The sequence below is a fragment of the Spermophilus citellus genome (genome assembly GCF_964194105.1).
Source record: "Spermophilus citellus genome assembly, chromosome: 1".
In the NCBI taxonomy this organism is placed as follows: domain Eukaryota; kingdom Metazoa; phylum Chordata; class Mammalia; order Rodentia; family Sciuridae; genus Spermophilus; species Spermophilus citellus.
Genome location: NC_138182.1, coordinates 276,250,920 through 276,277,023, shown reverse-complemented (window position 1 = coordinate 276,277,023; position 26,104 = coordinate 276,250,920). Strand labels below are relative to the sequence as shown.

Sequence of the window (26,104 nt, the reverse complement as noted above, 5' to 3'; positions counted from 1 at the left end):
TTTTCTGTAATTATTTCATTCAGCAGGTTACTCATTCCCTTGGTTTGAATCTCTGTACCTTCTTCTATCCCGATGACTCGTAAGTTTGGTTTTTTTATGTTATCCCATAACTCTTGGATGTTTTTCTCGTGATTTTTTACCAGCCTTTCTGAGTTGGCTAGACTCTTTTCAAGATGATATATTTTGTCTTCATTATCTGACGTTCTGGCTTCTACTTGCTCCACTCTGTTAGTGATACTCTCAATTGAGTTTTTAATTTGGTTTATCGTTTCCTTCATTTCTAGAATTATTGTTTGATTATTTTTTATAATCTCTATCTCCTGATAAAGATGCTTAACTTCTTCTTTTATCTGTTTATGAAATTCATTCTCAATGTGTTCTTTCGCTGCTTGAATTTGCTGTCTTGTATCCTCTTTAAGGTTCCATTCCATCTGTCTAAGGTGTTCCTTGAGTTCTTTATATGACCATTTTTCTGATGACTCTAGGTCCTCCTGAATAGTTAGGCTGTCCTGCATTGTTTGTACTCCTTTTCTTCCTTGTTTTTTGAAGCTGCTCATGTTACTTCTTGTTCTGTTTGACTGCTGAGTTACTGTTTACTCCTATAAATTAATTTGATGCTTGGGAGGAAAGGTATTTGAAGGGAAGGGAAGAAGTCACTAAAGAGAATGAGAGTAGGCAGGTAGAATTCAAGAAAGGGGGATAAGAAAAATGAAAAGACTAAAGAAGAAAAAAATAGGAACTAAAAAAAGAAAAAAATTTAAAAAATAATAATAATAATTGAAAAAGAAATTAAAATTAAAATTAGTAGAAAAAAATAAAAATAAATATTTTGTAAAAAAAAAATTAATAAAACAACAAGAAAGAAAAATGAAAATGAAAGAAAAACCCAAATCCAAAAAAAGAGAAAAGAAAAAGAAAAAAGAAAAGAAATAAAAAAAGAAAAAACCTAATAAATGCCGTCTTAGAGTTTGATTAACTTCTCTTCCAGTAGGTGGCGCTGTGCCCACCGGGTCAAGTTTCTCCTGTCAATACGCGGGAACCAATCACTGTGCAGCAGCTCCTCCCAGACTGGGCGAGTCTCCAATCCTGAGTGTCTGGGGCCTCCTCTTGTGTCTAGCCACTTCCCACTTTTTCTCTAGCCAGGCCCCTCTCACCACAATACTGGCTACACGCCAGGTCTGCTGCTCCCGGGAGCCCTGTTTTCATGAATGACTGGGCACACTCTTCCAGTTTGCCATTCCCTCAGACCCTAAGTTTGTAGAGCTTGGGGCTGAGAATCCTCAGCGGATTTTACTTGCCCTCCGGTAGCCACGCCCCCGGTAGCTGGTGCAAGAGACCTCAGCAGTCAGCACTGGTGGCAGCAGTAGTTCCGCGCCGCGGGTCCCGCACCACCTCTGATTCCCTCGGGCTGGCTGTAGCACTCACTGGAGAGCTGGGCGGGCCCCTTAAGGTTTCCCCGATGTGTGGAGAGGGAAGGCTAGGGGATCACACACCTGTATCTGCAGGTTTCAATGAAGTTATCTCCTCTGCAGCAGTCTGATGACGTCCGTTCTCTGCCATAGTGGTGTCTCTTGCAAATGGCGACAGTTCGTTTCCCTTTGCCGGGCGACCAATGCAACGGGTGGGTCCTTACTGTCTCTCCCAAGCCCCGTTTCAAACCTGTGGCCACTACTTATGAAGGCTCGGTAGGCATTTACCTTCGTAGGATGAGAAGGGCTGACCAGTTGTTTCAGCCGGATGGATTAATGCTGAGTCATAGCTGTTTGTCTGTGGGAAGCAGGTGAACGGGAGTTTGAATTCAGCCGATCAGGGCTCAGTGCGTGTTCTCGGATCACTTGGATTTTAAATTGTCACTCATCTTATCAGCTGTTTCATTTAACTCGGCAGCTCACTCGCGCGGTGAAGAGTCTGCTCTATGGTGCTCCGTGGGAGGCGGTGGCGGCGGTGGCAGCCTTCGGGACCCCTGGGGAGGGGGTGCGGGTTGGGGGAGGGGAGGCGGCGCCTCGGGGCCGCGCGGGCCGGGTACCGGACATGCGGGAGAGCCGGCGGGGTGGGGGAAAGAAATTGAGATCTAGATTTAGAGACTGAGCTTGGGAGGAGAGACAGCTGGGGAGAAGCAAAGCGGAGAGGCGGAGAGGAGAAGGAGAAAGGACCGATAGAGCCGTGCAGCTGGGGCTGCAGCCTTACTGCTCGTGCTGAAGTCGTGATGGACTCCCTCCATCTTGGCTGGATTCGTGGCGGATTCACTCCACCTAGGCCCCTTTCTTGACACGGTGCTGGGTTTTTGTCGACAGATCTCCTTTAATGATCTTTACCTCATCTTTTCAGACGCGGCGGCGCGGAGCACGGTGCGGCTTACTCACTTTCCGCCGCCATCTTTCTCTCTTCTCTGAGTTACAGATATTTTAAGACTTCCTTTAGATGGGGTAGAGAGAGAAGATGGGAGGGGAGGGGAGGGGGGATAGTAGAGGATAGGAAAGGCAGCAGAATACAACAGTCACTAATATGGCATTATGTAAAAATGTGGATGTGTAACCGACGTGATTCTGCAATCTGCATTTGGGGTAAAAATTGTGAGTTCATAACCCACTTGAATCTAATGTATGAAATATGATATGTCAAGAGCTTTGTAATGTTGTGAACAACCAATAAAAAAAAAAGAAAAAAAAAGACTTCCTTTAGGTTATATGACTAGACAGTACATGAGAATCATTTTAAGTATTCTCAGTCAGAATTAAGTTTTATACTGTTTAGAATGTGTGTATGCATTCTAGAAAATAGGAAAGAACATATTGGTAAAACACATTTTCAAAATACCAGCATCTTCTGCTGTGTGTGTATATTTTTTGTTTGTTTGTTTTGTTGTTGTTTTCAGACAGAATCTTAGGACCTCTCTTAAGTTGCTGAGGCTGACCTTGAACTTGCAATCCTTCTCTCTCGGCCCCCTAAACTGCTAGGATTATAGGCATGCCCCACTGTACCCAGCATTGTATATTATTTTGATCATACTAAAAGGAAGGTTTTTTGTTGTTGTTTTCTTGCTTGGATTTTAATTTTATCCCTGCCAATTGTTTTTGGTACACAGAATAATTAAGAGTTTTGTATTGAAACTTGAAGTTTGAGATTTTCTGAAGAGAGATGATCAGAGTCATAAAACTAAATGAAGGACCTCTTATAGAAGAATTTATTTTCCTTTTCTACTTTACCTACAACCTTGAGGGAAGTAATAGAGTAAATGTGACAGTTTCACCAAAAATACCCAGTGGTACTTTGTTCGGATTGTGTTCCTATCAATGAGAAATCTGCCTGCCTGCCTGTCAAGGTCAAATGCACTGAGATTTGTACTCCTGGTGTATGGTGTAATTTTTCTCAAGTCCTTGAGCTAATCTAGTTCTGCTCTAAAGTGTTTTCATGCCCATCCTTCTCTTTTGTACATGTGACTTTATGTAAGAGATTGGCAAAGCTTGCCTGTTGGTGGTCAGATGCAGCAGATACCATATTTAAAAGGTCATCATTGGGATAAACTTTGAATAGCATTCTTTTCTTTTTCCTTTTAAGACTTTTAAGAACCAAGTTTAAGCGATGCAGAAGAAAAGGTTCAGAATGCAGGGGAGGGCATAGGGAAGGAAGGGGTGGTGAGGAAGGAGTAGAGAGGCGAGAGAGGCGGTTCGGAGGTGACTGGAGCACACACACACAAGAACGTTTTCTCCTCACATATTAACTTAAAGGAAGGCATTCTTCCAACACACTGAAGGAAAAGACAAGGCCAAATCTTCTATTTGGCCTTCAAACTAAGACTTGTTCTTCTGAGTCCTGAGAGGAGATACAGCAGCCTTACATAGCTCAGATGACATGAGGACTCTTGGGCGGTGCGTGATTCTTCCACACTCTGTGGTTGACTTAGGTATCATTTGGACTGAGTAAATAGATGACAATATTGGAGTTGAAATGGCTCATAGAGAGTCCCGTCTCATCCTCCTTAGTCTAAATGTGTTCCCAATGTTTGTTTTTTAGGTGGTAGAGATAAGCGTGGAGGTCCCATTTTAACATTTCCAGCCCGCAGCAATCATGACAGAATACGGCAGGAGGATCTCAGGAGACTCATTTCATATCTAGCCTGCATTCCTAGGTAAGTTCTGTGAGGCTTGTGGCCTGTCACTCTTTTCATAGTTCCAAGAGATGTGGCACTATGCTTTTAGGAAACAGCCAAGTGGTAGCCATGACCTTAAACGATCTTTCTCCTCATTCAAAATTTTCATCTTATGTAAAATATTCTGGGGGCAAGGACAAGAAGTTAGGCATTTTGTGTTGAAGAACATTGTGTGTTGATAGTGGATTTGGGAATCTCATTTACCTGGGACTTTAAGATCCCAACCACCTGTGTTAGAAATCCAATAGTCACCAGTAATACGTCCAGCACCAAGACTCGGTGAACTGCATGGTTAGAAATCTAGTGATGTTTTTGATTGTGCATTTCTGTTCTCATGCTGATCTTCTGTTCTTTACAAATATTCTCTTGCTTTGTAGCATGAAGTTTGTGGGGGCATAAAAATCCTCATCAGCTAATATACGCTACATCAGCTTGGGAACCCCATTACATCTGTGAGACTCCATTAGTGATAGGGAAATTTTTCATGTGGATGCTGAAGAATGCCAAGGACAAGTAATGCTATATTTTCTGGAGAGCCCTGAAGTGAGGAGCATTGCATTGTAGGAATCATTCTGTGTCAAACCTGAGGAGATTAGAATTTTCACTTCTGCTCTAAGAACAGAGATTTCCCCCTCGTTAAAACCTTCATTTAGTTTTTCCAGGTATTTCTTGGAAAAAAGAATCCAAAAACATAGCCATGCCTGGACCAAGAGATTGGGTGTGACAGTTGGAGGCGTGCTTCCCTGTAAAGAAAGGGGAACTCCCTGGGTTTCTTTATTCAGGAAACATGCAAGCTGCTTGAGAGCACCGATGATGTCTTCAGTGGAGTGAGCAGGCACTTCTTGAGAGACTCAGTTTGAACATGTGAAACAAGACTTGGCAGAGGAGGAGCTGGTGTAGATAGTAACTTTAAGGGATGCGTTAAGCAAAAGAATAATGTGAAGTAGTCAATAACAATGTAATGGGTTTTTAAAAGTTGAGTTAAATGTAACTGATCAACTATAGTTGGTGGTTTGTGATGCTTATAACCTGTTTAATGACACCAACCAGGGAAGACAACTGGGCCCTTTGGTATCAGATCTTTGCAGTGGTTTTTGGAAGTCTTGATGATTTAACCTGTTAAGGGTTACTCTTGTACATTTCTATTAAGTGTCCTTCATGGGAAAACTACCACTGTATGTCACCAGTGACTAAATAAATAGAGCCTCCTTACACATATGGAAAGCAGTTTCTCTTTCCTCGTATTCTGGTACTTCTTTGGACTGCTTAACAGTGGAAATCATAGGTTGGGGCAAGGGTTTATTAGTTATTTACTACTCACTGTCATTTATAAATAATAATATAGTTATAGCTACTACTACTCAGTTCTTGTGTGCCAGATTCAGTGCTATTGATAGAAATAGCAAAATAGGATGATCTTGAAAAAAAAAAACAACAGACAACTTCTCTTGCCAACAAAAGTGGTACTATCCAGTGGGTTAATCAAAAATTAAAGTTGGGGCTGGGGGTGTAGCTCAGTGGTGGAACATGTGCTTAGCATGCACAAGGCCTTGGGTTCCACCCTAGCACCAAAATAGATGAATGAATGAGTGAATGTTGAATTTTTAAATCATCCATCTAGATGATTTAAAAATATTTACATAATTGGAATGGTATATATACCTTTGACAATTTGCTGTCTAGTTTTGAAATCTATGTTGATAGTAAATATAAAAAATATTTCTATTTCCTTGATCTCAAATAATTGAGTCAAGTACATTTTGGATCATTTAGATGACCAACTTTAAAGAAAAAACATCTTCATGGATGATCATAAAGATGATTAACCAGTCTTCTAACAGTTTTACTTAAGGGACCTTAGTTTTATCTGGCTTTTCTTTATCTTACAAATAAAGTGGGACTCTTAAGTAAAACTGTTCATAGACAGCAGGCTCCATTCCTTGGGGATTGATGTGAGGCAAAACATTGGTGGAAGAGTTGGGCAGAAGCCAGGAAGCAGAGAACTAAGCCCAGCTCAAAAAATATATATCCCAAAGTCGCACCCCCAGAGACCCACCTCCCCCAGCCATACCCTACCTACAGTTACCATTTCATTAATCTCTATCAAGGGATTGATTCACTGATTGGGTTAAGGCTCTTATAACTCAATAATTTCACCTCTAAACCTTCTTGCATTGTCTCACACATGAGCTTTTAAGGGACACCTAATATTGAAACTGTAACAGATACTGTACAATATACCTTGGGGTCCCCTGTGTGTTGAGCAGGGTTCTTCATGCACACCAGCCCAGTGCCCCAGTGTAGGAACTGCTTCAGTAGTGGTACCGTGATCTCCTCTTCTGGGTGCTCTCTTCCTTCCTTCAGCCATGCTTTCTAGAAGCAGGTTGTGTTGATTTCTTCTGCACACCTTCTCCAGTGTCTGTGTCCCACAGTCGAACGTTAGTGTGACCCGAGTAGCTCTGAGTTGTTTGAGTGCTATTACTTGGGTCACCTCCCCACTCCCCTTTGAAATAACAGTTGGATAACAGAGTGGATCCACAGGGTTGATGAGTGAGGACTTTTTTTTTTTTTTAAGATAGAATTTTTTAATATTTATTTTTTAGTTTTTCAGTGGACACAACATTTTTATTTTATTTTATTTTTTTTAATGTGGTGCTGAGGATCAAATCCAGTGCCCCGCGCATGTCAGGCGAGCGCGATACCCCTTGAGCCACATCCTCAGCCCCGACCGAGGACTTTTTTATCACCTGTGTAAGAGGAGCTAGTAGCAGCGCAGTTCTTGCTGGTATCATTGGGATTCCTGCACAGTGATGAAAGTAACATGATTATTGCACTTGTTGTTTGAATGTTTTATGGTAATTATATGGATAAACCACTCTGACCCTCTTGTCCTTAATGAAATAATGTGATGATTTTTGATTGATTGATTTAAGTACACTCACATATAAGGTACTTTATTCATCTTGGAACTGAAGAAAGTAAAATTTTTTACTTTTAGAAATCTGGCTTACTTAGTTTTATCTGGCTTTTCTTTATCTTACAAATAAAGTGGGACTCTTAAGTAAAACTGTTAGAAGACTGGTTAATCATGCTTTCTAAAAAACAATGTCTGTCTTTAAGTAGAGACGGAGCTTAGAGTCCTCCTGTTGGCTACTGCTTATCTAGAGCAGCTGGATTTGAGGATGTTCACCAGTCACTGCTGTCCTCATGATGACAATACTAGACCATACTTTTGACCATATTAGAGCAAATGCATGGAAAGGCTGTGCCTCCCAGCCCAGTAGTGTGCTGTTTCCACTACTTGGGAAGTCACTGGATGATGGCCATTTGATGCTGGAGGAAGTAGAATAGCTAATTCTCCTGTAAACTGGACTGGGCATGCTTGGTGTACCCTTTGGTTTTATTGTTCTCAGGCTTGTTCCTGTTAGGTCTAGAGCTACTCAGGATTCCTCTCAAGCCCTTTCAAGTGCAGGGGCTTTGTAGTTTGTGTGCATATTGTGTAAGGCACGCTGGGAGAGAGGCTGCAAGGGAATTTATTTTGGTGTGATAAAGACTGGTACTTGAAATGCAGTCTGCCAAACAGCAGCTAGTAAAACAAACACATTGCTACGGTTTGGTTTTCCAGTTTCCTGTCTTTGGTGTATAGTAGCTGCATTTGTGAACCTGAAGTTGAATGCCTCAGCCGGACAGCAGGCACCCTCCTCCTGTGCTCAGGCAGCACTTGCCTCAGCGCCTCAGAGCCCTGGAGTCTCTGTGATGGGAACCTTGCAGAATTGCAAACCCTATTAGAGCCCACACAGACCCAGAGTACTTAGTTTCTGTGTCTCAGGGAACTTTAGAAGACTGTTTCCTCTAGGTTTTTGAAGAAGGCTAAAAAACAAATGACATTTCTATCTATGATGTTACTGGGATTGTGCTGGGACCTGCTGTTTGAAGAAGTGATAGTGATCTCAGGAGGAGCCCTTGAGCCAGTGCCAGATCTTGTCAGGTGCATCTTCACTGGGGGCGTTAACAGGTTAATCACACCACTTCTTCACTTCCTCACCATTCAGGGGATGAGCTAGGCTGCTGGATCATCTGTTTTCTCTTCATGGCTTTACACACTATATTCTCTGTGGCTGGGTTCTACTGCTGGAGTACATATAGACATTTCTGGAATGCTTACGTGACACCTCTCTTATACTGATGTGTATGTCATAAGTTCTTTGCATTTGTGAATCTCTGAAAGCCAGTTACTCTGATGGTTTGAATAAACATAAGAAATGAGGGGGGCAGGTAGGAAGATAGAGGAACAAGATTGTGTAAGAAAGCAGGAAATCAGTTTTAGTTTTTGCTTTTCTGTTGTTAGCTTTTAAACATTACTTAGTGAAAGCATTTCAGTTTTCAGTTGAGAATAGTTTTTTTAGGGTAATTATATGAGGCAGAAAAATGTCAAATGTCTTCCCATCATCATAGTACATTTGCATTAGGTGAAAACCTCTATCTCATTGAGTGCTCATCAGGTCTTAGGTATATTCCCAAGACCTTGCAGTCATTACCTTGTTAGTGTTGCACTGGTATCAATAGTTGGAGCAGATGGTTAGAGTCCACCTGTAATAGTGAGGATTATGGTGGCTCCTTAGCTATGGGGCCATTTGGAAGCCAGCATCAGAGCTTCCATATGTATCCTGGAAGTTATAATGAGACCAGGTACTTTTCGACTGTTTCAGGACACCTGGACCCTTTATTGCAACTGTGCATTATATGGGAATATACTTAGGGGTTGAGATTTACTGAAATTAGAAACTTGTTTGTTGTTTTGTTTTTTAGACTGGGTCTTTCTGTACTGCACAGGCCGGTTTCAAACTTCTGGGCTCAGGTGATCCTCCTGCCTCAGCCTCCTGAGTGCTGGGATTAGAAGCATGTGCACTGCATCTGACTGAAATTAGCATTTTTGTTTGTTTAACTGCCAAGAACCTGAAGAGTAAGAATATGATGACTCCCAGCATGGCATTGGTTTGTACCAGGGGTCAAAATTGTTACCACCATTACTTTTGTACCATCAATGCACTGGTTGCATCAGTGCAACCAGATGTAAAAGGCAAATAAAGCCTCAGCACTACTACAGAATTAGATGTGCCCTACAGGGCCTGCCAGAAGAGTGAGAGGAACCCCAGAGATGGGTAGACCATACTTGGAGAACCTCTGAGATAGTGTAAGGGCCAGGGATAGGGGAATGGGAACAAAATGGGGCATTGAGAAGCCCTCAGCACTGCTAGACACACTGGTGAGTGCCGTTTTCAGAGCCGTGGGTAAGTTCTGTCCTGGACCTAGTCTCTGCATGCCATTGTGGGTTTGTACCTCTTTTGTTCTTTCCGGAGACCTTTGCCAGTAGTAGTTACTAGACGAGTATATGATCAATTAATGCATCAAAGGCGAGGAAAATGAGCATGATGGTTGTTATTTTCCTCCTGAGGAGAAGTCAGGCTACAAAACCAAAATTTAAATTCTAAAGGTTTTGTGAAGTCAAACCCTGTTTGGAACCGTCACTGCTGCTCGATGCACATGTGGTTTGGTTCTGTTCTCTCCTGGATCCAGTTGAAGCTGAGCTGCCATGTGAGATGGCTGTGCACTCTGGTTCTTGAGGTCAGTGTGCAGAATGAAGGAAGTGGCATCTGGTGCTCCATGAGGTGGAGCAGGCCTTGTGGCAGGAGCTGTAGCCCATGCCTTAAGCCTGTGATTTTTTTTTTTTCTCCACAGTGAGGAAGTCTGCAAGCGAGGCTTCACGGTGATTGTGGACATGCGTGGGTCCAAATGGGACTCCATTAAGCCCCTACTGAAGATCCTGCAGGAATCCTTCCCCTGCTGCATCCACGTCGCCCTGATAATCAAGCCAGACAACTTCTGGCAGAAACAGAGGACGAATTTTGGCAGTTCTAAATTTGAATTTGAGGTAACTTCCCTTGTGTAGCCAAACTCACTAAACCAATCATGTGGCTCATCAAAAGCTGACTTATTCTCACATTCTAGGCTGATAATAGATCTTTAAAACCAGTATTGAACAGGAACTGCATGCCTTTTGTATATACCGAAGGTAGAATTTTAGTTACTATATAAAGTAACAAGGTTGCTTTCATCATCCCAGTTCTCTGGGGTGGGTTGCCAGGCTGCTGAGGGCATGGGGTTTCCCTTGGAAGGAGAAGCCTTTTCCTGAATTGAGCTCAGCCATGCAGCACAGGGACTTTTTAGGACTGCAGATTCATCATCACTGCTTCATCCCTGGAGGTGAGGGAATGAATGATGGGGAGAAACAACCCACTTTAAATTTCCTGAAGGATTAGTATGGAGGAGACTGAGTTCCTCCTGTCATAGATGTTGGAGAGAATGGTTGTCACTTACTGCACATAATAGGTCTCTCATTTATGAAAAAGAGGTATTCCCCTAAAAACTGTCCTGAATTCAGTTAGGCATAGAGGATTGCTGTCTTGCAGTTATAGAAAGCAAACCTCAGCCTGCTAACTTGTTTTCCTTTTCACTGTTAACCAGCTTTCCTTAGGATACCACAGTTCTGACAAGGTTTAATGAGATGATTATTCTGAACAGCTTAAAATTTGGTTCATGCTCTATTCTGTAATAAATTGGTATATTTTCTAATAGTTATAATAATTTTTGGTTGAATAGCTTCCTTCTTCTGACATCCCTGCCCAAACATTAGGTTTCATATGCATTCATGTGTTATTTAGGCTATATGCTGTACTTTTCAAAGTGTTTTCTCATGTGTATTACTTGGATTTTTGAATCTGTTTTTCATAGTACTGATTTTGCTATTTGGAATCTGTACTTGTTTTTAATTTAAATTTGACACTATACTGAACAAGTTTAGGTGAAAGATAAAGTAAGCTTTTATCTTTGTACACTTAGTGATTTTGGAAGACAATTTATTGGGTCTTAGTTCTTTTCTTTCCTTTTTAAAATTTTTTCAATGTAGAATTTAAAGTGTGTGGTATTTAATTATAAATGTTCTAAGTAAAAATAATGGCTTGGCAATATAATCCACACAAATATTTTGTAGTCCAATTTAGAACTCTCTCTAGTACCTCTCTCAGTTTTCCTGCTGAATAGGGTTATCTCTCCATGGTCACAGCCTCTCTGAATGGTTGTCTCCATGGAGGTTACTGAAATCCAGCAATAATAGGATTGCATCTGCAGCAAAAGTGCTGGGTTAGAAACTGAGTCCCACTTTCTGGCCCTTCTGCCTCTTGCTTTCTTGTAAGAGCCAACATGGAGTTCTAGGTTTCTGTGAATCTGGAGGTGACAGAGGTGTGATTAAACCAGTCCTTTCCTGCTTATCATTTGGTCCTAGGCCATGCTTTTTTCCCTTTGCCTTGGCCTTTGCATTTAATCCTCCCTACTTCATGTTGTACTTGAGGCCTAATACTGATTATCAGCCTGCTTCCCATTCTGATCGGGCGAGGTTAAGATTCCTTGCTTCAATGGTAATTGACTTGTTGCTGTTAAATTGGAATGAAAGATTATATATGGCATTTGGGCTGCTCAGAATCACAGCAGATTATTATAGTGAATGTTCCCTTTGACTTTAGCTCTGTGAAGAGCCTCTGTCAACTTTCTTGCTAAACCTGGGATAGTTTCCAAATTCAGAGAAAGTTATTCATATCATATCATCTGTTACTTAGTGGGAAGTAAGGGAGGGACAAAAAGAACTGATGAGGGTGGTCTGGTTGGACTAACACTTATTATTTAATAAGCAGCCCACAAATAAATATTCCAAAAGGGTTTTTGAAGCCTACAAGGAAGACATTGGTGTGAAGGCAAATAGCAGGGACCCCCTAAAGTTTTCTACTGGGAAGGAGATGACAAATGGAGAGGAAAGAATGGGTAGAATAATACATCTATGAAAGTGATACTTTTGAAATGTCTGCTGTGTGCTTATAATTTAACCTGTTTCTGGCTTAATGTGCCTGAGTAGGTTAATCTCCATATTCTTGGAAAGGAGTCTAATTGCTTTAGGTCTTATGAAAAACGTGATTCTGTAATCCTAGGTATTCCAGCTAATATCTGTTACTATAGCAGATTTTTCATTCATTGTACTAATAATGCATCTTGCATCCTCATTTGTTTTTATGGAGCCAGAACCAGGTATGTCATGTTTTCTGTGAATAGATTAACACTGAAAATCTGTGACTAAGCACTGCAAATTACATTAAAACCATATAGAATTGGTTCATCTTCTTATATGTGATTTTTTTTTTCCTTAAGACAAACATGGTCTCTTTAGAAGGCCTTACCAAAGTAGTTGATCCTTCTCAGCTAACTCCTGAGTTTGATGGCTGCCTGGAATACAACCATGAAGAATGGATTGAAATCAGAGTTGCTTTTGAAGACTACATTAGCAATGCAACCCACATGCTGTCCCGGCTAGAGGAACTTCAGGACATCCTTGCTAAGAAGGAGTTGCCTCAGGACCTAGAAGGGGCTCGGAATATGATAGAGGAACATTCTCAGCTGAAGAAGAAGGTGATTAAAGCCCCCATTGAGGACTTGGATTTGGAGGGACAGAAGCTGCTTCAGAGAATTCAGAGCAGCGATAGTTTTCCCAAAAAGAACTCAGGGTCAGGTAATGCGGACCTACAGAACCTCTTGCCCAAGGTGTCCACCATGCTAGATAGGCTGCACTCGACCCGGCAGCATCTGCATCAGATGTGGCATGTGAGGAAGTTGAAGCTGGACCAATGCTTTCAGCTGAGGCTGTTTGAACAAGATGCTGAAAAGGTAAAGAAGGGGCGTTACATGCCAAAACCAGACATGGAGGGAAGCTCCTGGGTCTAGGCAGCCAAGGCTGGGGTGGTCAGGTGCACGGAGGGGAGAAGGTGGGGAATGGTAGGACTACATTTTCCATGTTTGTTACACACCAGCAAGGTTTATCAGAGACTGCTCTTCAGTCTGTCTTCTCATTTTACTCATTGTGCAGTTCAGTGCTGTTTTAGAAAAAAATTAACGTTTGAGTTAAAATTACTGATGGTTTGGTTTAGAATTCCTGTAAGATAGACAAGAAGGGAATTTTCAGTTAAAAAGAGTGTTAATTGTGTTGGATTGTGTTATCAAAACCTGTAACTATGTGTGCATTTTGCTAATAGTTGCTTTTCCTCTCATACAAAGCCAGTGAGAGAACCCCAGTCAGATCTATATTTGAATGTGTTTTTAAAATAAAAGGTGAGTAATGCCTTAAAAGTAAGTTTCTAGGTAATACAGGTAATAATCACTTATTAGTCTCATGTTTTATTATTGTACACCAGAAAAACCAGCTAGTCAAAGTGAATTCTTATCAATTATTGACTCATGCAGTCTTAGCAATGTGAAAGTGGGACCCTTGCAAACAGGAGTGTGTTATAAGCCATGAACATGGGTGAATTTATCATAGGAGTGTGTTATAAGCCATGAACATGGGTGAATTTATCATGCTTCATCTGAGTTCGTTGAATTCTTTTTCCCCCACATGGACAGGAAAATAGTCTATGAAGCAAAAAAATTGTATTAGAAATCTTTGATACAAAAGGATCTTTTTAAAGGTGAAAATCCAGTATTATTCAGTACACTTTTAACCTGTTAGTGTACTTTAGTCTTAAGGAGTGCCTTGTCAAAGATACTAGAACAAATTTTTCTTCCAAATACTGGTAAAACTCGTTACTATCTCTGGGATTCTGGTTCAAGACAGTGTAACAAAGCTAATTGATAGTTATTTCTGTTTCCTCAAATGTTTTCTTTGCAAATCTTTCATTATTGTTGTGTTGGGGATTGAGCCCAGGGCCTACCACATGCTAGGCAAGTGCTCTACTACTGAACTATGCTACTTTTAGTGTTTGCAAAAACACTAAAAATAAAAACACAAAAAAATACTCGCTAAGTGGAAATTATTGCCTAGGATGTATCAATATAATTAAAAATATAATTAAAGCAGATAAGGAACTCCTAAGAATCCTAAGAATTCCCTCCTGAGAATCCTAATTGATATCCTTATCCAAGTAACCTGTGACTTAAACCACAATCATTGTTAACATTTCACCAAGTCTTAACTTCTCAGGATATCTTATTGTTTGCTCTTGCCCCCATCTCTGTTTACTCTTTTATTAAAAAATGTTATCTGGGCTGGGGTTGTGGCTCAGTGGTAGAGTGCTTGCTTAGTATGTGCGAAGCCCTGGGTTCAATCCTCAGCAACACATAAAAATAAATAAATAAAATAAAGATACAGTGCCCAACTAAAAAATAAATATAAAAAATAATAAAGAATGTTATCTTTTAGTCATCGGTTTTGCTGTCAGTAATCTGGACAGAACCAACCTCACTCAGAGACCTGTAGGTGCCTAGTTCCACCTACAGGTCCTTAGTTGAAAAGTAGTGAGGCAAATGGTTCACAGTAGTAGGAGTCCTGGCCTACAAGTCAGAAGACAGGAGTATTCTAATGGTAATTCCTAGAGGGCTGGAGTACGTTTTATCTGCTTCGTAATTCCTCATCGTTAGATTATCTAAGTTTTCTTATAGATCCTGCAAGTTCAGAAGTACTGACTTGTTCTTAGAAATAAAGACTCTTCTAGTCTGACACCTGAGAAGTTGTTGAGGAAAGAAGTCACTCTTGTTGGTGTGGCCCCCTCAGACACTTCTTGTTCTGCAGTGATTCCAGGTTGTCTTTTTCTTCTGGTAGATGTTTGACTGGATTACACACAACAAAGGCCTGTTTCTAAACAGTTACACAGAGATTGGGACCAGCCACCCTCATGCAATGGAGCTTCAGACGCAGCACAATCACTTTGCTATGAACTGTATGGTAAGCCGTCATCAGAACAGGTGGATCCTGTCATGTCAAAGCGTTTTAACAAATGGGAGGTGTCTTGTCATGTGAGTACCAGAACCTTTGCAGAGAGGATATGGGGCCTTCAGAGTGACCCTGTAGAAGTTGACCTTCACCTATAGGGATTTTTACTGTGTTAGAATGTTTAAGGATCTTCTTTTTATGTTTTAAACAAACAAAAATGAAAACAAGCAAACAAACCAGTGAAACTTGAACCTGTTTCTTGACTAGCTCAGCACTGTTGACACCACTCCTGTGCTCTGCTTCCCGGGAGCTGCAGAGACTCCAGGAAAGCTTCTATAAGGAGACTGATCTCCTAAATGGACACTGCCAGTTTGCAGGCTCCGTTCATACTAAGCATGAGGCCAGCCTGCCATCATCTGGGCACACCAGCTCTTCTAAAACAGGATTTCTTCCAAGTTGAGCTGGAAGGCTGGAGCTGACCTTTAGCCTGGCCTGGAACCTCAGGTTCCTTGGAGATTGGTGCCTTTGATGCCCTGAGCTGCTGCTGTGACTCTTTCAGAAGCCTGTAGAACAGAAGGGCCACTGTTGAACCTCATCCTAAGAAACAAACATTGAATTTTGAATAGCACTTTTATCATATTTTTATGGTTAGTGAAACTAAATTAAAATTATGTTGTTCTAAGGATATATGCTTGTTTCCATGAATAGTTTGGGTTCTAGAAATTTTCTCTTCAGGGACAAGGAATTTGAGATTGAACTTCTAGCCTTCTCTGTGAGAATAGTGAGAATAAACTACTTTTAAGCCTTATAACATAGTGTATTAAAACAATATGAAGACAGAGGAAGATGCCATTCAGTTAAAGTTTGGTGAAAAAGTGCTACAGTTTAGGTAATTTAGGTAATTAAAGATAAGATTTGGCAATTCTATTTTTGTCTGTCTTCCTTCCTTCCTCCCTCCCTCCCTTCCTTTCTCCATCAAAAAATTTTACACTTTGAGGGAAGATAGTGTCCGTTCAATTCATCAAACCTGGACATAGATAATAAGGAAAGCCAAAATGTTACCTTTGGGGGTAGCTTCTTAGAAAAATTTCTTCTTACAAAATTGTTATTAATTTTTTCTGAATCTTCTGAAACTTCAACTAGTGGCAAAAGGTACATTTTATCCACATACAATACTATACAACATACTTTAAAAATCAGAAATAATATAATGTATTCTAGGAATGAACAGAAAACATACTCCCTCCCCGTAGCAGTATCAGTGACAGACTCAAGAATGGAGAGAATGGGAAGCATGATGTGGAAGACAGGAAAGAAGCTGCAGCTACAGAAACTTCACTTCTGACTTTCTGCATGCTGTGGGACCTCAGGCAGTTTGCTTGACCTTTATGAGCCTCAGTTGCCTAATTGAAACTACGGATACTATTCACTTTGTATTTGTAAAGCACTAAAAATAGTGTATAACATGTAGTACTTGTTTGGTGGCAATTATTACCTAGGATGTAATAATTAAAAATACAATTAAAGAAGGTAAGGAACTCCTAAAGGTATAGGTAGTATCTATTGTTTTTGTTTTTTAAAGATTTTTAATATTACCTGTATTATTTTTATAAGTTTAAATTTTAACTGGGAGGAATGTAGTACCTCTGTATACGGGGCTGGGTGATGACTGCTGGGGGAGTTTCTGGAATAGTCCTGTCCCTCATTCTAAACATGTCCATGAGTCCTTAGTAATATCCATGACATCTGTCTATACAGAATAAGGCCTACAAACCTCCAGCCCTTTCTCTTGCTACTTACAGTGTTTTGCAAACAACCAGTTGACAATCTGGTTACCAACAATTATGCTCCTTGTCCTACAACACTTATTTCTGAAAAGCTATGGTGAGAGGAATTTAGGTATAGGTACTTTTAATGGAGGAACTTGCACATTGACACATCTGAATACAGGCTTGCTATTAGTTTGTCGGCTGCTGTATTCTTTTCTATGTGCTATAGGTGATGGAGAGAAAGAAAAGGTGTAGTACACAGAATGGGAAATAAAATGATGCAGTAAACTGTTAGTATAATGAGTTTGATGAGTGGTTCCCATAGTACAGCCATCTGAATACACTGCTCTTCTCCAGATCCTAACTGAGGGCATCTTCTTGTGTTCTTCCCAACAGACTGTTTGGATTGGCTTTACCTCTTTAAGGATTCAGAGAAAGGGAAATTAACAATTCTAAATCACTGTCACTTTGAGATGAGGGAGGGAAGAATAAAATGCTTAAGAGAATGGGTACATTGTATTTAACTTATTTAACTAGTTAGATAATTAATGTCATCACACAAGCAACTGAGGTCCATTCCCACTGATCATGGCCTTGACTGGCACAGCCTTCCAAAATTCCTTCTCTTTCTAGCTGATTCTGACCTGTATATGCAACTCAAGCAATTCAGGCTGGACTCCTGTGGCTCTGTAAACCCAAACTGAGGCAACTCTACCAAGTTCTAGTTTGGGTGAGAAATAGAGGGAAAGAATGAATAAAAGAAGGTACAAAGAAACAATGGACAGTGAGTTCTCTAGGTGCTTTCCAAGGGTGGGCTGCAGACACCATGGGGCCGGGAGGAAGCTGTTTCAGGGCTTTGTGGAAGGCACTGGGAGAGTGGCTCAGAGCTGCCTTAGGAAGGGAGACAGGAGGAAATGGGAAAATTCGATTAGGGACAAGTGGGAGGAGCCGAAAGGCCTGTATCTGGAGATCCACAGGGAGGAACAGTGTGGTGGCAGTGTCATAAATGGTAAGTATGTGAAGAAAAACATCTTGGGATTATTGAAGGTGTGCACAACCTGCCGCCAACTTTGGATGCACTACTGACCCCAGAGATGATTGCAGGTGGAAGGTGAAGTGCCGTGGGGAGAATGTGTTTTCCAAAAAAAGCAAGAGTTTAAAAATTCTTTTTTAAAAGCCTTCATCCTATTTTTGGAGTAACTGGTAGACTTAAATAGGAATTTCAACACAGTAGAAAAAGCTTTACTTAAATATGAACACAGCATTTTTTTTCTAGTGTACTCATGCTTTTATTTATTTTTTAATAGCATCTTTATTTCTCTGATTTTATCTTTTTAAATTAATTTTTTATATGTCAGTGGTATGCATTACAATTCATATTAGGTAGAGAGAGCACAATTTTTCATATCCTTGGTTGTATACAAAGTATATTCACACCAATTCATGTCTTCATACATGTACTTTGGATAATAATGTCCATCATGTTCCACCATCATTGTTAACCCCCTGCCCCCTCCTTGTCCCTCCCACCCCTCTGCCCTATCTAGAGTTCATCTATTCCTCCCATGCTCCCCCTCCCTACCCCACTATGAGTCAGCCTCCTTATATCAGAGAAAACATTAGGCATTTGGTTTTTTGGGATTGAAATATTCTCCTTATATCAGAGAAAACATTAGGCATTTGGTTTTTTGGGATTTATCTTCTCCAACTCTAACCATTTACCTGCAAATGCCATGATTTTATTCTCTTTTATTGCTGAGTAATATTCCATTGTGTATATATGCCACTTTTTTTTTTTTTTACCCATTCATCCACTGAAGGGCATCTAGGTTGGTTCCACAGTTTAGCTATTGTGAATTGTGCTGCTATAAACATTGATGTGGCTGAACACAGCATTATTTCTGGTTCTACCTTGGTGCATTTTCCTAAGAGAAAGTAGATATATTTATATGGTATTTTCTGCTGGCACCAAAAAGATGGACTTGGGCTGATGTAGAAAGGAGAACTTGTTTTTTCGTGAATAGTCTTCAGTTGCTGTGTGTGTGTTTTCTGGTTTCTGGGTTCTAGTTAGTTGCTTCATTTCTGTGCGACTGCTTGCCATTTGGATCCTTGTCGGTATTTGAAGCCAAGAAATGAGGAATAGTATATTTGTGTGCACCCACTTATGTGTTTGATTGCTTTGTGCTTGACAATTATGCTTTTTAGCTAGTTGTTTTATAATTCTGTGGTTTGAAAAATAGAAATTGGAGCCAGTACTTAGGATTTATGGAAACCCAGAGAGCAAATATATATATACATAATATCATCTATCAGGTGATTCTACTGTTACAGATAGGACTGTAGTAGGATGTTTCAGAAAATGCTGTCTGGGTTTCTAGAAAGGAACCTCTACTAACCTTCTCCTGATGGGCCCACTTCTTCTGCCTCTTTTGCAGAACGTGTATGTAAATATAAACCGCATAATGTCGGTGGCCAATCGCTTGGTGGAATCTGGCCACTATGCCTCTCAGCAGATCAAGCAGATTGCAAATCAGCTGGAGCAGGAGTGGAAGGCATTTGCGGCAGCCCTGGATGAGCGTAGCACCTTGCTGGACATGTCCTCCATTTTCCACCAGAAGGCTGAAAAGGTCAGTGCCTAGAACCCCCAGCCCATGAAGTGGTAGCCAGAACATTTCTTCCTCCAGTCATTCAATATGTGCAGCAAATCCTTGGAGATCATTTGTGCAATACTTGACTGTAATCTCTGAAAGTGAGCTCTGAAGTCCCTCTTAAGTTTAAATCCAAACTCTCTTACTTGTTGCTGTGCAACCCTAGGCAAATTATTTAACCTCTCTGTTCTTTAGTTTTTTCATGTAGGAAAAAAGTAGAAATAAAAGTAATAAAGCAGAAATAAAAGTATCTGTTCAGAAAGGGATAGTTTTATCACATAAATGTGATCATTTGTGTCAAGTGTCCTGCATAGTAAATATAGGTTGAGAGCCCCTTACCAAAATGCTTAAGAGTGTCCAATTTTGTAGCTTTTGCATTGAACATTATTTAAACATTCTTACTCTGAAAATTCTTTTTTTAATATTTATTTTTTAGTTTTTTTAGGTTGACACAATATGTTTATTTTATTTTTATGTGGTGTTGAGGATCAAACCCAGCGCCCCGTGCATGCCAGGCGAGCGTGCTACCACTTGAGCCACATCCCCAGCCCATTACTCTGAAAATTTGAAATCCAAAATGTCCCCAAATCCAAAAAATTTATATATCTCAAAAGTGATAGATTTCAGATTTTCCAATTAGAGCTACTTAATCTTCATTAATAAGCAGTGACTGCTGTTGTTTTTCCATCCACCTGTTTTTCTCCTCTTCCTCCAAAACAGAGAGAACAGTAACTTTCAGCCACTAGGAAAACTCCCGGGAACAAGGCAAATGGTTACTCTATTTAAAAGAAAGAAATTACTGGTGTAGCTTTCTCGGGAACAATTTTGGTGGGTGGGGGGGACTGCATTCATAAGGATTTGCCCTAATGCTTTCAAGAAGGACATAGTATTTCTCTCACCTAAAACCAGTCTCTGTTGGAGAGTGAAGTCGTCAGTGAAGGTAAGATAGAGGCCCCAGCTTGCCTAGGATTTAAGCAAGATAGTCGGAATGTTGCACAAGACACTAATTAGCAGTGATCTCAACTCTAAAAACCTTTGAAGTATGAAACAAGTGAGGAAATTAGTGGAATATAAAGAGAAAAACATCTTAGTAGTATCGTATAAAAACTGTGAGTGAAGAATTTCAGATTTTCATTTTTCTGCTTATTATCTTATGCATTTATCTAATTTTATAATAGAACATTACAAAGGTCTACATATGCAACAAGTTTTTAAAGTAACAGGAACCTTCTCAGCCTGAAACAGATCCTTCTTCATAGCCCTGTGACCACTTCTGACCCTTACTATACAGAGCAGTGCTGTGTACCTGATCATCTGTTGTCACTGTGAGGGGAAGGATGAGCTGTGGTCCATGAGTGTGTCATCTTTGGTAGCCATATAGCAACCCTACAGGTCCAGGAGGTGTGAAGTTGGTAGTGGGCCCCCAGAAGGGCAGGTTAAGATAATGTGAATACATAAGAGGCAGAACAAGCTGCTTAGGAAAACGGTAAGTGACCTAAAGCGGAAGATGGAAGGAAGTGTCTTTCATGAACATGAGGGGATTCAGAATTGTAAGTAAACCCAAGAGACTGCCTGCTGATCTTGCCTGCCTAAACGGAATCTAGAAATGTGGACATCATGAGGCATTTTCTCCATAATGTTTTATTAAAAATTTTCAAACACACAGCAAAGTTGACAGCGTGGAGTGTTTTTATTTGGCTGTAACTTAGGGAGTTGAAGAAAATTAAATTTACAGGAGTATATTATTGAACAGAACTTAACGGGTTCCTGCATAAATTTCAAGTGTGCTTGAGGGCTCCATGCATATAAAGCAGCCACAGAAGCCAAATATGAATTTAGGGAGAGTATCCTGATGAAGATAGGGCACAACATGTATCCTGTACCTTGATGAATGATGCAGTCGTGCCCAGACACTGAAATGTACAGATTCTTGGCAAGTATTTCCTGACTTTGAGGTAAAAATACATGGTCTCTTCTGCATCACTGAAGGCCATCCTTTGAATTCTGATAGATGGGAGAAGTTCACATCTAAAGTAGTTTCCTCTTCCCAGGAGAACAGAAGAATGGGTCAACTTTGTTCCTTTTTTAGATAATGTGCTATCTAGTCACATTAAGTTGTTTTCATAGCTCAGTCTGGAAAGGCCCAGAAACTTGGACATCATGAGTTATGTTTCCATCCATCTTTTTGATTCCCATCTAGAATTTTCATGAGATAATTTAAACAGAATGCTCAAATATGTGGCCCATGGGTAATGGTCTTACTAGTGGAAGTAGCCTTCTCTGTGAAGATGAGGCTTTGGCTGAGTTGTGCAGCTCTGCACCTGTATCTCCATGGGTATTCTTATTTTGGTATTTGCTCATGACCATAGAAATCTCAATTTTAAGACTAGACAAGGGTGAAGTTTCAAGGAGTTATGTAAGGACACAAACTCCTTTTATAGTCTATGCAGCAGTGCTTTAAAAAAAAAAAAACCAAAATACTTTTTAAGAATTCACCATTCTGTTCAGCATCAGGATCTCTCTAATTATGCCTTCCTGCAGAGTCTCCATCATTCTCTCATGTCTTTATCTCCCGTGAAGATAAGGAATCAGAATACTAGTTTACAAATATGGAAACATGGCCACAGTGATTTTTCAGTACACAGTGTTGAGGGGCCCCAGCCTTACTGACCTCGTCATGTGGTGTGAATATCCACTTAACAGTCCTTTTATGTTAGGATGGTTCCATAGCAAATTCTTTAAAGATTACCTTTTTATAAAAAAGAATTGTAAGTGACATGGTATTACTATACCTTCAATTTTCCAGGTTATCCACAGTAATCCTGAACTGCATTCTCCTGTTTGCTTGCCTGTCCCTACATGTGGCCACTGAAGCCACATCAATAAAATGATTTTAATAATAAAGTAATTTCTGAAAATAAGGTTCAACAAAAGTGGAATGCCTTACTGGAGCATTCCTATTTCACATAGGTGGCATCAAGTGTGGCTAGTGGCTGCTGTATAGGCAGCACTGAGGCACATTTGTGTGACTGCAGAGCATTCTGCTCTGATAGAGGCTTGCCCTCACAGGGCACCTATGTCCTGACCGTCTCTGTGCCGGAATGGCTTGCCTATATTCCCAAAGCTGGGACTCTCCTTGAGCTTTATGGCTACATTTTTCATTTCCTCACATAAAATGAAGTCTTTTGTACTTCTGTTAGTATTCTTATAAAATTTTACTTTTCACAAAAAGTTTTGAGCTTTTCAGAAAAAGTTTTTAAAGTAACATATATTATAAGCATGACTAATATACAATGGTTATCATTTGGATGATTTTATCAGAAGTCTGGGTTGAAATTCTGAGGAAAATATCAAGTATAATGCTTCATTATTTCCAAATAATACAAGTCACTGGTCCTATCTTAACAGAATTTCACTTTATATATGTTCTTTCTTTCATGAAAGCTTTTACCAAAAGCATAGACTAATTCTTGGCTTTTGGTAAAAAATTAGATTATCATGGAATGAAGGAATTGGGACAAAATATATATACAAAATGAGTAGTGTATCCATGAAAGCAGTTTTAAGGTACTGAGAGTGATTCTTGGCTTATTTTGGTTCAAATTGAGGTTGTCTTCTCTGAGTTTTTCTATTGGAGCCGTCATAGCTGATTTATGATACACAAGTGAAAATGCTTTTTTCTACCCCATGATTTTCCTGGGCAGAGAAGGGGACCCAGGGGAGAAAGTGAAAATGATGAAACAAAAAGGAAAAGCGGGTAATATTTTCTAGAAATGAAGACAGAAAATGAGATGAGAAATAAGAACTCTGAAGTTTAAATTTGTGTGTGTATGTATACTTTCAACCAGCCTCACTTCAAAAAGGAGGAATCCCTTTTGAATAAATATTTTTAGAGTTCATACTCTAGGAACTTTCCATTTTTTCCTAAATCAGTTATGCTCAGCTGAGACTGTGTCTGGGAGGTGGAGGTGATGGGCTTAAGAAGTGGGTAGGAGTGAGGCTCAGGGTCTGGAGGACCCTAGCTGTGGGTGGTGGAGACAAACAAGCAGAAGAGCCCAGCACCTCAGGGTGAAGCTCCCTCTAGTTAGCAGGGAGTCAGGGAAAGACCTAGGAGAATCAGTCTTCTAGTTATTCAAGTTCTCCTTGGAAAGCTGGGTATATAAATCACTTCCCTTACCCTCTTGCCTCAGTTTTGCAAAGTGATGAATACAAACTCTGTTTATCATCTATTCAGCAACAGTTGTTTGTTTGTTTGTTTAAACCACTTTTTAAGAAGTCTCCATTCTGCTCAGCATCAGGATCTCTCTCCTCTATTCTCTCTTCTGTGCTGGAAATGCAACACTGCACTTTGAGTGTGCTGTCCACCACCCAGCTCCACCTACTGCTGGATAAGCATAGAATCCAGTGCTAGGGAACCAGCTTTTACAAAAGGAAGGAGCTTTATTGTGCAGCCAACCAGTAAGGAGGCCAGGACCGCAACACCCAGGTCTTCCTCTCTGATCAGTTGGCAGTGGGAAAAGCTGCCTACTAATTGGGTGGCAAAAACGGGGAGTAGGGTTCCTTTGTGCAGGCATAGACTGGCTTCACACCTCTTCACAGGTTGTGTGCTTCTTTTCTGTGAGTTTTGTTCTGTGCAGGGGATTTGGAGCTTGTGTCAAGGTTATTGCTTGGGAAGTTGGCTTCTTCTGTGATGTGCATTTTTGAAAAGCTGATTTCATTTTTTGGGGCGGAGGATGTGTGTGTGCGCTCGCACTCACGCGCGCACCCGAGTATGGGGATCTCAAACGATCCTTGAATGAATTCTGAAGGTTTTCCCTGAAAAACAACTTAAGCACTTTGTTATGAAAGGAATTTTTGCCAGGTGTGTCCAGACCTTAACTAATTTCAGTTGCTTCAACAAAAAGAGTTGCATATATTTTAATAGAGTTTGATGCAGTGATCTGTTAGCCTGACAACTGTTATTAAATTGTGAAGTATTGTGCTTTGTAGCTAATACTTGTGTTCACGATGGTCCATCAGAGGCATTTTTGTCTCTTGGAATATGTCAAAACTCTTTGTTTTGGGTGCTTGGCAGTGGCCTTTGTCCAGGAGTAAATTCATTGCTGACTTGGACCTGATGGTTTATTAATGGTGATGGTTAACCTCAGTCAATTCATATTTGAAAAGTGTTTACAGTAATTACTAATTGGCATTAAGTACAATAATGGAAGAAGAAAGTAAAATAAAGTTAAAAGAATCAACCAACCTGACCTAAATGACATTTATAGAACACTCTATCCAGGAAATACTTAGAAATAGGAGTAAGTAGTCATATCTGAATATATATGGGGGGTGGTGAAGGTAATTTTGTTACAGTTTCCAGTGCCTGGAGGGAATTAGGAAGACACCACAAAAGAAGGTAATGAAAACTCTCCTTGGTGCTGGCTGGCTTAGTGATGTTTGGAGCCATCAGAAACTAATTGCTGTCGTTGACACTTTGTGCCATTTGAATTGTTGTCAAACCCAGAGGTTTTAACAAAGTACAGATATTTTTCTGAGCCAACATTAATACAGGGATTTTCATAAACAATAATTACTTGGGTGATTTGTCTATTTTAAGGTCTTAAATGCCGTAAGTAGCTGGGAAGTTATGCTCATCATATTTTAGGAGAGTAATATATAGAGTCTTTCCCCCATCTGATGGTCAGGTGTCCCATTTTAAGACAGCCATCCACTGCATTCCCTGCTAAGTATAAAAACCTGCTGGAAACAGAGTGAAAGAGGTTAAACCCAGGGAAATATGTTGATGTCTGCTGAGCTTAATTGAATTAGCTTCTTTAATTGTGCCTTCTGCACTTGCCTTCAACACTTAACTGTGATGGATTCTGATAGCATCTCCCTTGGAAATTTGGCAGTGATTTATCCACTATTGATGAGTCTTGGAGATGTGGGTGGCAGTGGGGAAAATTGAGATTGGAACTGCTGTCAGCAGTCCTGGACATTCAGGGAGGCTCAGACTCTTGTTTATATGCAAATTGGAAAATTTTGAATGGTTCTGCCACCTCCTAAACCTTTCTTGAGGTTCACAGCTGAGCAGCTTCGTCTGCCTTTATTGGTCTCCTCTTTATTCCTGTGTTAATTTCCTTTGGAAAGGGTAAAAGAATGGGCTGCTTGCTCTTGCTAATGTTAGTCAAGTAGTTTCAGCTACCTTGGTCTTTTCCTTTAGTATTTTAACGTAAGAGAAAAAGTAAGTCTGAAAAACAGCTCCTCAGAGAAGCCACATCCTGCTCTTGCAACCATGGTTGGGCTGAGCTGGGAATACAGGGCAGGTAGAAACATAGATTAAGATGTGGATTGGCAAAGCTGGATTGGCAAAACTGGCTAGGGTGTCCCTAACAGTGCAGGGTAGTGCTGCTCCAGAGGCATACCCACACCCTAGGCAGAAGAAATCTGAGCCTTTGTCCAAACACAGGTTCGCAGCCAGGCGTGGTGGCACATGCCTGTAATCCCAGCAGCTCGGGAGGCTGAGACAGGAGGATCTCGAGTTCAAAGCCAGCCTCAGCAAAAGCAAGGCACTAAGCCACTCAGTGAGAGCCTGTCTCTAAATAAAAAATACAAAACCGGGCTGGGGATGTGGCTCAGTGGTCGAGTGCCCCTGAGTTCAATCCCCAATACCTCCTCCGTCTCCTCCAAAAAACAAGTAAAAAAAAAAAAAAAAAGCACAGGTTCATGAGCCTGGCCCTTATCCCAT

The 26,104-nt window shown here is 40.5% G+C and overlaps 1 protein-coding gene across 3 annotated transcripts in view; it reads left to right on the top strand.

The window, feature by feature from the left end:
* TRIO (trio Rho guanine nucleotide exchange factor) overlaps positions 1-26,104 on the top strand; it is a 342,164-nt gene that overhangs the window by 136,416 nt on the left and 179,644 nt on the right. For all 3 annotated transcript variants that reach the window (XM_081288471.1, XM_081288470.1, XM_081288472.1), the window contains exons 3-7: positions 4,015-4,129; positions 9,890-10,082; positions 12,407-12,919; positions 14,847-14,969; positions 19,162-19,353. In XM_081288471.1, coding sequence (XP_081144597.1) covers positions 4,015-4,129; positions 9,890-10,082; positions 12,407-12,919; positions 14,847-14,969; positions 19,162-19,353 — 1,136 coding nt within the window. The remainder of the gene's footprint in view (positions 1-4,014; positions 4,130-9,889; positions 10,083-12,406; positions 12,920-14,846; positions 14,970-19,161; positions 19,354-26,104) is intronic.